The 19281-nt window shown below is 34.0% G+C and overlaps 2 protein-coding genes across 2 annotated transcripts in view; both read right to left on the reverse strand.

Annotated features, from left to right (window-relative positions):
* Positions 1-19281, reverse strand: part of LOC123563897 (voltage-dependent anion-selective channel protein 2-like) — a 372548-nt gene that overhangs the window by 304463 nt on the left and 48804 nt on the right. The gene's annotated exons all lie outside the window — the stretch shown is intronic.
* Positions 13540-14478, reverse strand: LOC128549223 (uncharacterized). The gene has a single exon (XM_053525739.1). The coding sequence runs from the start codon at positions 14476-14478 to the stop codon at positions 13540-13542; it is 939 nt and encodes a 312-aa protein (XP_053381714.1).

Below are 19281 nucleotides of genomic sequence, written 5' to 3' on the forward strand. Positions count from 1 at the left end.
TAAAATAACATTTACACTATTGTAGAGTTTTCGGAAATGTACCAGTTAAAAAACAAATCCAATTAGGGATGTTTCCTCTCTTCAATTTAGGCAATAATGTCGACTGCACCTGCAACATAAAGCTTGCTCATATTGGATATCGGAATTTGTCCACACTTCTACTCGTAGTTAACGTCACACAATCATTTGATTCTGTAAGTGTTTCAATATTAGTAGAGAAACGTAGTGACAAAGGTTCAAAGAGAGAGAAAATGACACATTTATCACGTGGTTTTGCAGTTTTAAGTAGTATCAAGTAGTAAAATGCTTGCAAGACATAATTAGTGACATTTTTATCACGCGATTTGCTAATTCGAAGTACGTTTTTGTTCGATTTTTTGTCGTTTATCGAGAACAAATTATTGAAAAGAATTTTAGTCAACTTAGAAGTTTGTTTGATTAACGAATACTTATTCTTTATACGTTCAGGGTCGCTTTTACTAATTAGTTTCGTGTGAGGACACAGGAAGTACCTCTGATTTATCATTACCAGTCCAGGACCGTTTTTACCAATTATTTTCATGTTCAGGATCTTGGTGCTGTGTGCGAGGACATAGATATTGCTCAAAATATGAACGAAAGTGACCTTAACACATCAGTACTGGACGTTGATAGTCTTTCTTACACTGGACATCTGCTCATTGGAACATTGCTTGTCATATTTGGTAAGAAGTGGTATTGTTGTTGTTTGTCTGGTAATCGGTGCTTCTTCTGAAAGATGTATTATGAGAAAATGTCATATTTTTGAAAAAAAATGCTACCAACACAGTTTCAATGTACACATAAAAAAATTATTGGTGTGTATTAACGGAATTAGATGAAATAAAACATTTTCTAATATGCTTGCCTTTGTTAAAACACTCTTACGCTAGAATGACGTCACGTTAACGTGCGGTGACGTCAAAGTTTTTGTTGCGTCAAAGAAAGAGCGCTTCTATATTTTATCTACTGTTTTAGATAAAGGGCATATTAGAATCGAAATACTTTATAGCAAAACCGTGTTTTAACACTATTTATTCACTCGGGCGGTAAAACGTCGTACAAATGATTTCACTCGGGCTGCGCCCTCGTGATATTATTATGCCCGACGTACAACCGCCCATCGTGCATAAATAGTGATAAAACACTCTTTTGCTATAAATTATTTGTTAACTACACGCTTCATAAATGTGTAATTAACCACGGTGTGAATATGTTCTATCACTAAATCAGTTCTTGACTGTTAATACAAGACACTGTTACATAATTAAATTGTACAAGTTTCAAAATGAACATGAAAGAATCAAAGATAAAATTAAGATCTTGAAAATTTATAACAAAAAATTACACTGTACATATTTGGGCGCAAGAACTCGTTAGACACACTGAACATATCCGTGATGGATTGCTAAATTTAATTTTAGGTTGCAAATCCTCAAAAAAACATGTAACGACACTAAGTTGGAAATGCTCCCTATTAATTATTTGCAATCAAAATTGATATATATATAAAGAACGGCAATCAACTCTATTCCTTTACCAGGTTAACGTGATGAACACGTTACATGAACGTTTGCTTTTTTGTTATTTGCAAAGCCACACGAGTATTTGTACTAAAAATACTGCCAAGAACTTCCTGAATAATTTTATTATTTTTTGTTTCGAATACTTACAAATCAATGTGTTTTATTGAATTGTAAATATATCAAACACTCGTATTACACTTAAATACTTCACTTAAACACTTTCTCTAAAATGAAGAAAATTTTCGTCAAATGTATTTTATTTGGCAAAAAGTACAAAAATCAAATGTAGTTTTGGCTGAATATACACAAATTAAGTTTATTTTACTTGGCAAAATGTATTGTCTTAAATCATACTGAATTATGAATTTTGATAATTTACAACTGTTGTGACCTTTTTGGGAAAAAGATAGTTATAATATTATTATAACATGCAACTCAATCGCAAACAAAATGACAAACGTTTTACTAACAAGTATACATTTACAAAAATGTCACGCGTCTTTCTTTTGAATGTAAGTATTTGAACCTCCCCTTTGTGGCCTCTCGTTCCAATGCAAACTAGTAAAGGGGTATGGCTGCTAAAGATGGTGGCATATTATTTTGAAAACAGTATCAAATGTAAAAAAAAATAAAACTCTAGGCCAAACAATATAACAGACAGAAAAGTGTTTTCTAATTAGTTCAATGCAAATGGCTCGAGTGTTTTTGTACATTCCGAAATGAATTATTGAAAGATATCATTTCATGAACACAGTCATTTACATAATATTATAATTGAGCCGCACCATGAGAAAACCAACATAGTGCGTTTGCGACCAGCATGGATCCAGACCAGCCTGCGCATCCGCGCACAGTAAAGTTGGTAGGCAGTTGGTAGTTGGTAGCTGAACATTCGAATAACCAACTACGTACTAGTTGCCAGTCAGTTATTCAAAATTTATTGGAAACTTCTACTACATTTTAAACTCAAAATAAAACACAGTCTTGCAAAACTCAGTTTGGAGGTGTATGGTTTTCAATTTCGCATGAGTATGCAACTTCTTACTGAAATGTAGCTAGTTATTCAAATTTTGAAAAGATCCATACCTATTATGATTAGACAAAATTATACAATTTAAAACTTAATTTGCTGCAAGATATCAGTATCAAACACTTAATGTATAGATGAGCCTTGAAAAAACATTCAAGAGAGCCAGTTGCCAATTCGCATGTGAATAACCAACTGCCTACTGGTTCGCAGTTGGTTATTCGACATTTTTCAGGAAATCATTTTTTGTCAAAAATGATGAAATCATTCAACCAACATTTCGTTTGCTCTAAAATTTTAATATTCAACACTTTCAATGTATTTAGCAGTATTCATGAACATCAATAGAGCCAGTTGCCAATTCGCGAGCCAGTTGCCAATTCGTAAGCGAATAACCAGCTGCCTTCTGGAAGGTAGCTGGTTATTGAACCATTTTTGAAATTCCGTCTTTCTGTTGAAAATGATTTATTCTTTCAAGTCAATCACTAGTTTGTCTTCAAAATTACTATTAGTATATTTAACTATCGAAATGCATTCAACAGAGCCAGTACCAATTCACAACATGGTGTTTTAGACGTAAAAGAATAAAATCATTCAATTTAACATTTCAAAATCTGTCCTAACTCTTCCTTACCTAACAATTTAAATATTAAGATGAGTCTTCGAAACATTCTACAGAGCCAGTTACCATTTCGCGTGCTAATAACAAACTGCCTAGTCTCAAGAAAACTGTTTTTCGTCAAAAACAATAACATCATTCAGTTTACTTATACTATTAGCCTTAATTTTAAGGAATAATAAATATGTTCCTATATTTTATCAGTTAATAAAATATGAGCAGGAGTTAGGATGCGTAATAATTAAATCACGAGTGCTCACCACGAGTGATTTAATCATTCGCATCCGAACGACTGCCCAACATTTTATAAACTGATAAAATCACAAAATGATACTCCTGGGAATTCATGTTATGGTGCTGCTAGTAAGACCTTGTCAAGAGTAACAAATGGGGTTAATGTCTTCTTCAATAGGCAAATAAAAGTACTTACAATGAAAATTATATGTTTTTTATTATTGTTATCATTAGTATGGTGAATTTACTTGAACAAGTCAGTTGTACACTTATTAAAACAGTAATATATTTAAAGTAATGATTATAGAAAATACATAAACGTATTTTATGAATTTTATATTTCATATTTTATGAATTAACAGTAGACTTATATAGTGAAAAAATATATATTTGAAATTCAAAATAATAAACAATTCGGTATAATGGAGAGTTATGAAAATATATGTCACAGGGAGAAAAATGCTGAATGCATTTAAAGGAATAAGTATTAATATCTAAGAACAAAACGATGGTTTAAGTAAATGTTTTTATCATTTTCGACCAAACAATTGACTGTCTGGAAAATGTCGAATAACCAACTGCCAACTAGTAGGCAGTTGGTTATACGAACGCGAATTGGCAACTGGCTCTCCTAAGTGTCCCCAAGACTGATCTATATGTTGAAAGTGTTGGATATTGATATATAAAAACAAATTAAAACATAAATTGAATGTTTCTGTTATTTTATGTATGAAAATAAAGATTTTTTGAAACATATGTAGCGAATTGGAAACTGGCTCCCTTGGTACTTTTGAAGGCTACTGAATGCATCTAAAAGGATAAATATTAATATTTAAGAAGAAAAAGAAGATTAGAATGAATGCTTTTATTATTTTCGACCAAAAAATTGACTGTCTGGAAATTCTCGAATAACCAACTGCCTACGAGTAGGCAGCTGGTTATTCGCACGCAAATTGGCAACTGGTTCTCCTGAATGTTCCTAAGACCGATCTATATATTGAAAGTGTTGGATGTTGATATATAAAAACAAATTAAAACATAAATTGAATGCTTCTATTGTTTTGAATCATGTCGCGATTTGGCAGCTGTCTCCCTTAGTACTTGCGAAGACTACTGAATGCATTAAAGGTATAAATATTAATATTTAAGAACAAAACGAGGGTTTAAGTGAATGCTTTTATCTTTTTCAGCCAAAAAGTTTGATTTCTGGAAAATCTCGAATAACCAACTGCCCACCAGTAGACAGTTGGTTATTCATATGCGAATCGGCAACTGGCTCTCCTGAGTGTTCCCAAGACCGATCTGTATATTGAAAGTGTTGGATCAATGCTGTTCGCTAATGGTTTCTCTAATTGCAATAGGCTTTGAAAGCCAACAACATGGATCCTGACCAGGCTGCGCGGATGCGCAGGCTAGTCTGGTCTGGATCTATGGTCGCAAACGACTATGTTGGTTTTCTCTTCGTGTGGCTTATATAAACTACCTGTTAGAAAAATCTGTAAAAACTAGCCATCTGCTGATGTCATTGATGCTTCGGTCAAGACACATCTACTAATGAATCAAATGGCATCTAAATTATATAAACTTAGTAAAATATGTGGCTAGTATCGACACCATTTGAGATCATGTAGAGATATGATGGAGTTTGACCTAAAACTGTATAATATATCTATAGATTTTGAGGTTTTATACGTTATGTAGAGAAGTTTTATTTTAATAAAAAAGCACCATATGTGTCACAGTTATGAAACTTGCTCTCTTGACAAACAGTTGAAAGCACAGTCCAGCTCGGCATTCTTTATGAGTTGTTAACGCAAGGGAGATCTTTTCTATCTATCTATCAACTATTAAGATATTTTTTTCTAAATAAATGAATGCTCAAAACTACCTACTAAATAGTATTGATTTTGTATTCTATTTTTCCATCTCTACTTTCTCAAATTTGTTCAATTTGCTGTAAGTCTAGAGGCTTGCTCCTTTCAAATGTTATCAGACTTTAGTAACGCATGCCCGTTCAAGATTTAAAGCGACTGGCCTCCAGATCGTTCGACAACAAAAAATATTTTTTTTTAGATATCTTGAAATAAATGCTATATTTCTTAAGAAGGCTTTAAAACTTAATTACTGACAACCTTTATGTTACGGGAACACATGAGAATTTGCTGTTTTTACTGCTTTTTACGATGAAAATCGAAAAGCTATTGGTTACGACGACGGGAAAATGTCTTTATTGCCGCGGCGGTCCGGGGTTCGATTCCCGACGCGGTCATCTTTTTTTCTTGATTAAGAATTTTTAAAATATTTTAGAAACAAAAATTCATATTCTAATGTTCATAATATGACCAAACTTCAATTTGAAAGAAAGATTATTTTTAGCCAAATCTGGAGGTCAGTGCCTTTAAGGGCATTTTAGTGAAGGCAATGTACACATAATCTTTACACTCATATTTTTGCTGTACAGCTTTTATTACTTTTACTCTAACTAGCAGACCTATAGTTGTGTCACTGCGACGTTAAACCCCTCTCCCAACCCACACCCCCAAAAAAAAACAACAACAAAAAAACAACAAAAACCTAGCAGACGATTTCCCATTATATAAACATGCTTGAAGTAAACAGAAGAGTATATTTTAATTTATTTATGCCTTAAGGAAACTTGAACAATATCGTTCTGTATTCTGATTTTTACGATGTATTATGATCTTAAATGTGCTCGACCAATATACAAATAAATTATCTATCATGCTAGTCAAAATGGATACATTTTCTAAAATATTTTTTATTTCAAAATTGCCACAAATCTAACATTACGCATATTAATCAGTATATTTCTACAAGGCCCCAGCAGTCTTCTGTTTGCAATTCTTGTTACATATGAGACAGAAAATCTGGTTCTGGTTTCATAGGATACATACATGCATCTTAGCCTAGTTCTGGCGAGACAAAGACTGCTTTTTAGCGACTATAATTTGGTTGTGTCTCTAAACTAGTGAGATGAAAAGGCAAGTACATATGAGCCGTGCCATGAGAAAACCAACATAGTGGGTTTGCGACCAGCATGGATCCATGCCTGCGCATCCGCGCAGTCTGGTCAGGATCCTTGCTGTTCGCTTTCAAAGCCTATTGCAATTAAAGAAACTGTTAGCGAACAGCATGGATCCTGACCAGACTGCGCGGATGCGCAGACTGGTCTGGATCCATGCTGGTCGCAAACCCACTATGTTGGTTTTCTCATGGCACGGCTCATATATCTGATGTTTTCAGATGGCTTAAACTGCTTTTACATCAGAAAGATAATAATAATACATCATGAATATGTTTCCTTGTCAAAACTGATTTCCAAGCATAGTGCAAAATGTGTGGTTTAGGACATAATGATCACTGTCATTTTACCACGAAAAGTTTTAACTTTTTCGATGTTGCCAAAGGCTTTAAATAAGGCATTTTTCAATGTTGGTCAAAGATGAAAGTTTTGATATCACATAGAATAAAGTTGTTATCTGGAACTTATAAAAATAGCTAAATTTATGTGACTTCTTTCAAATTATGTTCTCAATATTGTTAGGGGATACACGTCTCATACCAACCCCGTCATTGCCCCTCTCCCAATGTTAAGGGCTGAGTGAGGTGACTGGAAATGTCGCACAAAATGATAGTGCCACAGTGGAAATTTCAGCAGATTATCGTAAAAAGCAGGCCACTTTAACGCCAGCCTAACATTCCTACAAAAGAACAAGGGCTATCGAATTCTCAAAGTACCTGCAACGTGCCATCGAACCAGGATCGGGTAACAATTTTTATGTGCAACTATGCATTTGCGGGTCTGTCGCTCATGTATTAACACAGATAAATGGTCATCTTTGGCAATATCGCATACGCGAATCTACATAAGTGTCATAAGTAATAAAGACATTCTTGGCTACTTTTCATAAGAATAGAATGAAGCTAATCAAATTACTGATTATGAATATTACAATACATCATTTAAGCGCTTGGGAAAATGTTTTATTTCTATAATATCTAACCATTTACGAAAATTTAGCAGGCCATGCCATTTAATTAGGATGTTATTTAGTTATGACTTAAGAGTTTTAAAATTGCTATTTTGTGCATTTAAACCAAATTGGGACTTCTAGCAAATTCATGAATCGCGCAAACGATTCTTGGAAGATTTTCAAGAAGTCCTAGTTTGGTCTTAGTTTGGTCTATACCCGTATAAGCGCATCAGAAATAGAATTCAATTCTTATATTTACATTTTACGTTAGCTTGCTTCGAAAATAAGTGGTTTATTTCCATGAGTATCAGAAAATCAAAATAAATGTCTAGATATCTTTTCAACATCGAAAAGGCGAAACGACCAGCACAAGTTTAATTGTAATTCGCGTTCCGGTAAAAATTCAGTTCCAGCTTTTATTTAAAATATCGTTAAAATTCCAGAGAAAAATCGTACAGTCTTGTCAATTCAGTTGGAATCTACCGTCAGAAAAATATTTTTAGCTATAATTCAATGTTTGTTTTAATTGTTGGCTTGTGGGAAGACAAAACTCCTGTACGACAGACCTGTGGTTACTTGCACAGATACTAGGGATCAGGAACCCTTCTCCTTCGTCCCTGACAACTGCTAGCATTTGACGCTGGTAACACTTCTTTTCGCTGATACTCGCTCTGTATCACGAATACCACAGGTACCAAAACCATTTTGCATGCATGCCTTCATTTTAGTGCGTGTCAGTGTAGTACTTTATATTTATGTCAGTGTTGTCAATCAGTTTTGTTTGGGCTACTGAATTAATTCATAATATTTATGTATTGTTGATATGTGTAGATACGTATTTAATAAAAAGATCATTTGCTTTGCTTCGAGAAATAAGCACTCTTTCTTTTTGCGGCATAATACTGCACTCCTGAATTCGCACTATATTTCCCTGCAGAACTTGTGCATAATTCTCGACTACAAATATTTTACTGTTTTCCGGGGCAGCAGAACAAATAACAAATTCCTATCACATACACTATTTCATAGCAGAATTTCTGTTATATTCATCGCGTCCGTGTTATTGTTGTACTTCTTTTACATTTTACTGCAATTGTCATTCTTTTGTTCGATATGAGGACATTAATTTGCAAATGCCATGGGCAAATGTTGAAATTTGTATATGTGCTGTCAAATATTGAATTAGCTTCCTGGAAGCATGCAAAGTCAGAAGCAAAAGCTATAATTATCTAGTAGTATTACAAATCATTAACAAAAGAATTTCTTTGCAAAAAACAAAATTTAAAAAACTATGCATGTGCACTGGAAATGAAAAACAACATACATAAAAAACAACAACAACAGTACAACCTCTTGATAGTGATTTCAAACTATCGTAATAGTACACACACATTTCAATGACGGCAATTCGAAAATTTAAAACAAAGTTCATTCATTCAGATAATACCTACTTGAGTACTGTGCAACCATTCTGACGTGTTTTTCTACGCAACAAAAAATGTCGTCCGTTTTTTGAAAGTACAATAAAATGTGAAAATATGCGGGATACTTCCATAATTGTCTTTCGGATGTGATTTCAGTTATTAGAGTGTAGGTGCTTTTTACATCTCCTGGCATGTGGAACTCTTGGAGTAAGATCAGCTTCTGTAACGTACAATATCCTATAAATATTGACGTCTTAGGTTCTACATGTACGCAGTGAATATGTATACTGGTGTAATGGCTATCCTGCCGTCACAAGTTTTGTTAGTATCGTCGCATGATTTTTTGGGGCGTTGGACTCCTTGCTTTGGCTACAATAACTTAGCGTTGTTGTATAAGAATAGCTTCTGTCAGCTTAGAATGATTACAGTCACTTTTCCTGACTAGATCAATTACGAATTCTGCCACTACAGCTGACCTCGAACAATCTTTTGAGCTTGTTTTGATGTTTTCAGAAATGTTCTACATTAATATAAACATATTGGTTAGTTGTTCTTTTTGCAGAAGATAATTAAAGCTATATACAATGTAGCTATATAAGTTTTGTCTTAAAACATGAGCTGCTCTAAATCAGGAATCATTTGCTCTTTATGATTTAAATGCACATGCTATATTTCATCTTTATGATTAAAGGGCATATGATATAATGTCTTTTTGCAGTTAGAACGAGGTATCACGAGTTCAAAGGAAACGAGCGTGTTACTTTGAGATTATAGCTGAACATGTCTGCATGATATTTAACAATTAATTGACATGTCAAGAGAAGCAAATTGCATTGTATTTTATTCTGTGTAAAATGCAACAAAATATGATTAAATCAAAGAATTGCTTTTGTAAAGTGTAAGAGTTATAATTGTATGGATGGATTAAATGAATAAAGACTGACTATGATAATATACATTTTAATGATCAGCGACGATTGCATGTTTGTTAAACTCTGATAAAGATCTTACTCATACTACAATGAAATATAATATGTAGGCGGAGCTTAGAGAGTCTGGCTTTAGATTGACAGATAAACTCTACTACAGTACATCTCCTCTTCACTTGAATTAAAACTTGCATAGTAATGTGAAATTAAAATTAACAACATAATATTGGTGCTAGACAAATTCTGTCAAAGTGTCACTTTAAAATACCAGAACATAATACTTTAATACTGAAAATATCACCAGTTAATATTGATAAGTTTACATCCTGTGTGTTCTGCACGTATCCTAATATTTGTTGATTATACACCAGTCTATGTGCCTACAATAAATCTGTAATGTAATTAAATGAATGTCAAAAAACTAGAGTCAATTACATTCTCTATTGATGTATTTTATCAATGAAATTCCAGAGTTAATTGTTGTGAGAAGAGTAAGAGCAGTGCGTTAACAAAATATCAATGTTTCTTTCTGTCTTCTTTTTAAAAAAAAAAATGAAATAAATGCACTTGATTCGTAAAACTGATAACATTATAGATAAAATGAAATTTATATACACTATATACACCAAGTAATTTCAAGTCAGATGTTATCCTTTTAGATCGAATCTGATAATATAAACTTGCACTATTTTTTTATCTGCTGGATTATTTTGCCAGCTTCACAGCACTTCATACATATCACGTTTAATTAATTAAATTCCAATTGTTTTGATGCGTTACATAATCTTTGAGGTATTCAGGTGGTTTTCTTTCACGCTGACTTCTTCGTACAGGTTGTGAGTTGGTTGAATCGCGTGTCAGTGACGAATCAGAATTATTTCTAGTCGGTATGTTGATAATGTTGTCGTTATCTGTTGATGATGATGATGATAATGGTAACGGCGGTGGATTTTCTACGTTTTTGAATTCTGACGAATCTCTAGTAATTTGCTTGTCCTCGCGTTTTGCTGTAATCATTGTTTCTTTTTTAGAAATGATTTCATACGGACGCGGGTCAAATGGTGGTGTTAGTTTATTGTCCTTCTTTTGTTTGACAAGTACTGTGTCACCAATTTTCAGATTTGATGGTTTTGCATGATGTCTAGTATCAGCATAAGACTTCATTTTTTGCTTAGCCTTTTTGTCAGATTGTCTTGCTTTCTTATGTTTTTCTCCTTGTTTTCAAGATATTTGAACACTCGGTATTTTGATGTTTATTGAACGTCCATAAAACAATTCAGCTGGTGAAATGTGTGTGGAAGCATGTGGTGTAGCACGATAATTTCGTAAATATGAATACATGTCTTGTTTCCAAGATGTACCCTGAGCATGGGATGCGCGTATTGCTTTACCTATCGATCGCATGAAACGTTCACATTCACCATTCGCTTGCGGCCATAATGAAGTAATTTTTCTATGTTTGAATCCCATATAATTCGCAAATTGTGCAAATTCGTGTCCATTCATTGGCGGACCTTTATCTGATTTTAGAACTTCGCAAATTCCAAATTCTGAGAATATCTTGTCTAATACAGGAATGACTGTCTTTGAAGAGGTTGAGTTAATAATTTCTACTATTGGAAACCTTGAATATTCGTCTATCAGAACAAGTAGGTATTTCCCATTCGGAAAAGGTCCTGCAAAATCCAAGCTAACATGTTGAAATGTATATTCTGGCATTTCACTCATATTCAATGGTTCTGACGAATTTGTTTGCGTTGCAGCAAGGCATGGTATGCAACTTTTGCATTTCTTTTCGACTTGCTTATCTATTCCCGGAAAATATACTTTTTCACGTAATAGCTGTTTCGTTTTCACAATACCCTGATGTCCTTCATGGGCTATATTAATTACCTTATCTTGTAATGATTTTGGTATCACGAGCTTTGATTCATGAAGTAATACTTCACCATCTTCAAGGTAAACTACTGTCAGAGCATTTTTGCATCTTGCAGATGTATCAATTACACTGTTTTGCGATTTTATCCACTTCGAGCTTTTGGCATTTGATATGACAGTTTGTAAATCACTGTCATCGCGCGTTGCACTTATAATTTCCTTCATTGTTACTGCCTTCGGAACACAATGGTGAGCAATGAATGAGATGTGTTCTTCCGCATGTTTTGATTGTTTTGACTGTTTTGAACTGGCAGCATCTGGATGTCGACTCAAATAATCGGACATGTTTGATTCTCCAGATCTGTACTTCACACGAAAATCATAAGCTTGTAGTCTCATTCTCCAACGTTCAAGTCTTGCAGGTGGTTTCGACTTAGGATTCGCGTATATATGTTCGAGTGCTTTGGCATCACTGATTAAAGTGAATGAATGTCCATACAAATAGATATGCCAATGTTCAATAGCCCAAACAATGGCTAGATTTTCTCGTTCTGTTTGGGAATAACGTTTTTCTACGTCAGTAAGTGACTTGCTAGCATAACAGACAACTTTGCCATTCTGAAGCATAATTGCTGCAATTCCAACTGGACTGGCATCGACTATTAATTCAGTTTCGGCTTTTGGATTGAAGTAGGTCATTACAGTATTACTGCTTAGATTGTTTTTGAGAGTTTCAAATGCATCCTGTTGTTCCTTGTCCCATTTCCAGTCTACTCCTTTTTTGATCAACTGACGTAGTGGTTCAGTTATTGTCGAATAATTTGGAATGAATCTCGAGACATAGTTTGTCATTGCCAGAAAACTACGTACTTCTGACACATTTGTGGGAGCTTGAGCATTTTTGATAGCTTCACATTTCTTTGGATCGGCAGAGATTCCATCTTCACTAAATACATATCCAAAGAATTCAATCTTGCGCTTGTTGAACTCACACTTCTTTTTGTTAAGCGTAAAGCCTTTATCTTGGAGTCGTTTCAAAACAGCCTCTAAACGTTTGTCATGTTGTGCCTGATTTTCAGCATACACGATGATGTCATCGCTGATGTTTCTTACGCCATCAAGTCCTTCTAGCGCAGTGCGTAGTGTATTTAGGAAAATTTCAGCAGCGCTATTTATTCCAAAACTTAGACGTTAGTATCGCCTGATTCCAACATGTGTTGTGAATGTCGTCACATTTCGAGATGATTCTGAGAGTTCCAGCTGATGATATCCTTGATTTAGATCTAGTTTTGAAAACACTTTTGCTCCATTTAAATCAACTATCATATCATCCAATGTAGGAATGATGTGTTTTGTTCGTTTGATTGCTGTATTGGGCAACCTCATATCAACACATAATCGAATTTCATTTGTTTTTGATTTTGGTTTTGATGTTACCATTATCGGTGAAACCCAGTCTGTAGCTCCTTCTACCTTTTCAATAATGTCCAAGTCTTCTAGACGCTTCAATTCCTTTTCGACTTGTTTCCGTTGATGGAAAGGTATTCGTCTATGCGGTTGTGACACGGGTTGTACATCCGAATCGATTATTAGGTCAATCTGCTTATCCTTGTATTTCCCAATACCAGTAATTACTGAATTGTAGTTTTTGCAAATTTCATCGACCTTACTATGTTGCAGTGTTTGAATTTCTGGAATCACTTGTAATTCTACTGATGTAAGATACGATAACAGATAACCGCTTTTGCCTTCTGTCACCAAAATTTCGGCTGTAGTGTACTTTTGTTTTGTTTCAACGGTAGTCACAAATTTCCCAAGAAGTTTGACATGAGAATCAGTGCCATATGCAAATACTTTCAAGTTTGGTTTTTGAAGCTTTGGTTTCGGATTCATTTGTTGTACGTCTCTTGATCTAGTACATTAACTGAAGAACCAGTGTCAATTAGGAACTTGACATTGTGTCCATTAACTAAAGCACTTACGTATGGTCTCCTGGACATGGCATTTACAGTTAGTCCAAATGCGTAATTGTCACTTTGGTCGCTATCATCACTCGATGAATAGTCATTTAGATTGTGAGTTTTCCTAGATTTCATTGTTTTTGAGCGGCACACACTTTCAAAATGTTTTTTCTTGTGACAATATAAACATTCTTTAGCTTGCGCTGGACATTTTGTCTTGTGAGGGTATTCAAATCCACAGTTTCGACATTTTCTTTGTTTTTGCTTAACATTTTGTTTGTTTGCAGTAATTTTCTTCGGTGTGAATTTCCTTTTTGTAACATTGTTTGCACTTTCACTCGTACCATGTTCGATTTCGGAAGCATGTTTGTCAGATAATTCCAGTGCACGAGCTTCTTGAATCAATTCATCCAAAGTTATATCTTGTTTCAGCGCTTTGCGACGTAACCTTGTTGACTGACATCCTTGGATAATCTGTGATTTTATTTCCTTGTCTTTTTCGGCAAATTCACAGTTTTCACAGAGCTGTCGTAGCCTTGTATGATACGTGTCAATTGTCTCACTTGACTCTTGTTTTGTTTGGCGAAATTTGTACACCTCGTACTCTGTGCATTTTTTCGGTGCAAAGTATTCCGTCAGTTTCAAAAGAGCAGTCTTATAATCATCACCTGTCTCGGATAGTGTATCGAAAATATCATTTACTTCTTCCCCGGCATAATGTAGAAGTAAGGCTCTCTTTCTCTTTTCATTAGTTATGTCCAAACCAATTAGTAGATTCTCTAGACGTTGACACCATTTTTTCCATCTAGAGTCCACAGCAAGCTCGTTAACAACAAAATTAGAGAACACTGGTAATCCCTGTGCCATTTTAATAGTAGTAAAACATCAGTGTTTCATGAATGAATTTCTACAATTATGTCACTGTTATTCCAATGCTGTTTATTAAACATTTAATCCAATATTTTGTTGCTATCCTCGTCGCCAATGTAAAGTGTCCGAGTTATAATTGTATGGGAAGATTAAATGAATAAAGACTGTCTATGATAATATACATTTTAATGATCAGCGACGATTGCATGTTTGTTAAACTCTGATAAAGATCTTACTCATACTAGAATGAAATATAATATGTAGGCGGAGCTTAGAGAGTCTGGCTTTAGATTGACAGATAAACTCTACTACAGTACAGCTTTCATCCTACAATTTTCAAAACAGCAAGGTGTCCGTCTTAACTGTCTGTTTTATATTCTGATGTATTCTGTATAAAATGCATGAAAATATGATTAAATGAAACAAGTTATTCAATGCATTATTTTTCGCCATACATATTTCTAACAAGCAAAAATGTCCACCTTGCACATTTTCATTCAGCTACATTATCTAAAAGATGTCTGAAACTTTGCATTATCAAATATATGATTTACATTTACATTTTCAGATGTATTTTATCATGTTTATATAATTCATACATGATCAAAGATATAATTGGCATTTTAGATTTTTAGGTTTTGTATTATTGTTTCTACACGATCAAAAATGTGACTGGTAGTTAAGATGTATTGTATTATTGTTACTATATAATTATTATTTTATCAATATTATAATTCCAGTTTAGATATCACTGTATCAGTTTTTTTGTAATTTGTACATGATCAGAGATATTAAAGACACTTTAGCTGTTTTGCATCATTGTTTAAAGGGAAAGTTGTTCATATGTTAATTTCGTCTGCTAGAAATTCTTATATTTAAAGAAGTGCAAGAATTTTATTTTCAAAGTTAGCGTAAAAATGAGAAGGTTATTAACATTTAAATATTTGATCAAATTGGCGGCCATTTTGTTTTCATGTCAACATTAAACAAAAAGGCGGATTTATGAAGATTTTAGATATATATTTGAATTGTATTAACTTATTTTATCCAGTTATAATGAAAGGAAATACAATGCTTTACATCTTATAGTCAAGAAAGTTAAACATTTTTAAAGGTTATTTTCCAAATAGAAAATTCAGCAGTTTGTATATGACGTCACAAAATCACTAAAGTGGTTGCCCCTAAAATCAGCCATTTCTTAAATTTCACACTGCTATATCTTTTTCAATAGTTGTCTGATATTAAAAATTCTTTCAGCGTTATGTAAGGCTTGAAGATGGCTTTCATATAAATTTAAATTATTGTCAGACATTCCTTTCCCTTTAAGTAATTGGTACATCATGGACATGACTGACAGACCTTTTAGATGTATTGTATAAGTTTTGCAAAATGGAGTTTTAAGTTTGTTAAAACATTGAAATTCTCGCGTCGATAAGTAATGTTTTTAACTGTAGCGGTTGGTAAAAGCTTTATCGCCTTTCATTACTAAAGGATGCTGTGAATCACAACCGACAACAAAGGTAATTTTCATTTTTATACTTTCCTGATGTAAACTTCAACCTGAATTTTTTTTTCAAAATATAAAACCTCTATCAGACTATAATTAATATCAAAATTATCTCCTATATGATGAAAAACTTCACTACAAACCCTATCAGTTTCTAGTCGTCCACAACCTAGTAAGCGGCTCCAGCAAAAAGTTTTGTTAGTAATGGGATTCCACAGGTTTGTCCCAGGTATATTTTAAAACAATTCATTGCCCTTCAATCCTGTTTTCAGTTGGTATCGATACGCGTTTGTTTCGTGAAAATTACGTTTTCAATGCCGGACATATCTAATAAAATCCACAAAATAACATTTGAATGTATAGAACACAACCAAGCAAAAGAATAGCAGTGTCGATTTGTTTACTTCTCATCAGAGGTAATGAAATGTGCAACACACATATAGAATAGTTGAAGATACTATGCGATCCCCATGGACCAGGAAAAAACAAAAGTTTGAAATGTAAGCAGTCAATTACAGCGACCACTTGTACAAGTCACTTTGTAACGTGGAAACGTGAGCACAAAGACTAGGCTTGGTATAACTGCAAAGCAGGTACTTGATTAAATGTGTGATATAGATGGACCTCGGTCCATTCCCATGCGCACAGTATTTAGATGTGTCAAAGCTTTTAAATCTGGGGAACTGTTAATCAAAGATGAAGCTTTCCATGGTAGTCCCAGAATATCTATTACAACATCGCTGCTGTAAATGGTGTGGTGGAAAAAGATGCTATAGTGTTGCTGGGAGAAATAACATGTGGTACTGGAATATCAGAAGAAAGCGTGCAGACGATTCTGAAAAGCGTTTGCATCTTAGAAAGATTTGTGCCAAGTAAATACCTTTTTTTTTGCTCACGGATGAGTAATAGAAACAGCTTATAAAATTACTTGAAGCTATTTTATACCGACGCTAATACAGACGTAACAGTACTTAAGAAACCAGCACGGCAGCTTATTGAACGCTTACTTTTCTCTTGGGGCACAAAGGCTATGTTATGTTTCAATCTCATTGTGAATGTATTTTTCACATTTTTGTAGAAGAAAGAGGTTGTATTTTGGTGAAGTGAAACTAAAGTTTAGTTTGAATAGTTATACCAGGACACAACAGAGATTTTGACGTGATTTTGCAGTAAACCCATCTCTTCATGTTATGACAGTCTTAGGTTTTTCAAAATGAGGTAAGGATTTGCAGTCTGAAATGGGACAAGTTATGTGAAGCAGCTTTGTGAACACTTAGAAAAATGTCTAAGATGGCGTCTTATTTTTCTGCCAGCCTTGTTCCAGATATTGGCCAAGTTGACTGAACCAGTCAGAACTTTAACCGCTTTCGGTTGAGTTGATTAGGCAATCAAATAAAAGGAATTTGGTATTGACATAGAAAGTGCCTAAAAGGAAGTACAATATTGCCGATTTTTTTTTCAATCCTCGTATTACTACGACAATTAGCATGATATTTCGGCAAATATAAATCAGTTGATTAATAGATCTCAAATTCAATTTGATCTACTTTCTTTGCTTTGGCTCAATAGTAAAGCTATTACTTCTTATTTTAAATTTAATGTATTTGTATTCAAAAATTTTATGAACATGCATTTTATATTTGATGCAGTAAGATACCTGTTGACACGTGTTCACAATATTTGATATCTTAAGATACCTGTTCAGAATATATCACGACACCGTGCCCACGTTATTGCGTTTTAGCTCGGAGACGGTTTAGATTTTCCAAGGTTGCGCGAGATAATATGAGCCGCGCAATGAGAAAACCAACATAGTGCATTTGCGACCAGCATGGATCTAGACCAGCCTGCTCAGGATCCATAATGTTTGCTAACGGTTTCTCTAATTGAAATAGGTTTTAAAAGCGAACAGCATGGATTCTGACCAGGCTGCGCGGACGCGCAGACTGGTCTGGATCCATGCTGGTCGCAAATGCACTATGTTGGTTTTCTCATGGTGCGGCTCATATAGTCTGCAAACTGAAGACAATTTCAAATCGAATGTGAGAGCTATATTTTTCCAAATATGTTGTGCTTCAGACATACTGACTTAAAAACCGAAGAATATTTGCATCACAAGGAGACATTAGATCGACACATTAGCGTTCAGCTTACTTGCTAATGGTTGAAACAAATTGAAAAATAGTGATTCTTATTTGATACCCTAGAAGAGTGTATTCAAAACATAATAGAAACGGTCAAATACGAATATATGATGGTAAATCGCAAACAGAGTTAAGGAAAATACGCGATAATTGCATATTAATGGATAATAATCGCCGTTAATAATAACTATAGAATTACGAGGATTTTATGATATTTATGAAAATGTATGATATTGTAATAATGTACAGAATTGTAATTTTATCATCCCTTGTTAACATTAATACTTTTATGGTTAGTTTTATCATGTTTTACTCGTAAATTCCTCCGATATTAGAGGACTGTTACAGTAACTGATCATATAAGGGTCCATATAATGTGACATTCGTCACAAAAATTGATTTTCTTGTCATCTAACTCTCGCGCTATCCAAAATATAGGACTTCACATCATTTGAAGGGTTATCGGTGTGATATATCTGACAAATGATTTTGAAAGCTGAAACGCCAACAACTAGTGTAATACATGCGCATGAAGTATAAATAAACTTGCTTGTATAGGAAAAAAAACATCAACTATATGATTATAAATTTAAATAGTATTAAGTTTAATTATTTATTAAAATTAATAATGAACAATAACAATATCGCAGTTCGCTTGCTGTCAGTATTTACATTCGATACATCTCAATTATCATCGTCACGTTCAGCTGACATCTGGAATTTCTACCGACTATTTTCGTTGAGTGTTCATACCCGTAATTCTATGTAAATTGTTCCATAACAAATAGCATTTGTTCAATGCGGGGTCCTCCTGGCTAATATCAATTCATTTATTTATATAACAATCTTTAGACCAAAACATCTACGATTTTCGGACCACTCAAAATGCACGCTATAATTAGCCAGATTATTATGTATAAAAAGATATACTTGCCTATTAAAAGCTGACATAGTGGTCCAGTAGTAATATATTTGATTACAAAAACACGTGTCGTAAGTTCCAGACCCTGCATCTCCAACTAGATCTAAATGCCCGTGTATTTGTGTTTTACACCAGTCGGGCTCAAATACTGGGAAGTTTCTCGAATTTGAGCGTCTTTTGTAACCTGCTGTTACAATTTCTACACTTTGTAGAAGAGACAACTAATA

The sequence above is a fragment of the Mercenaria mercenaria genome, chromosome 2, assembly GCF_021730395.1.
Source record: "Mercenaria mercenaria strain notata chromosome 2, MADL_Memer_1, whole genome shotgun sequence".
Classification (NCBI taxonomy): domain Eukaryota; kingdom Metazoa; phylum Mollusca; class Bivalvia; order Venerida; family Veneridae; genus Mercenaria; species Mercenaria mercenaria.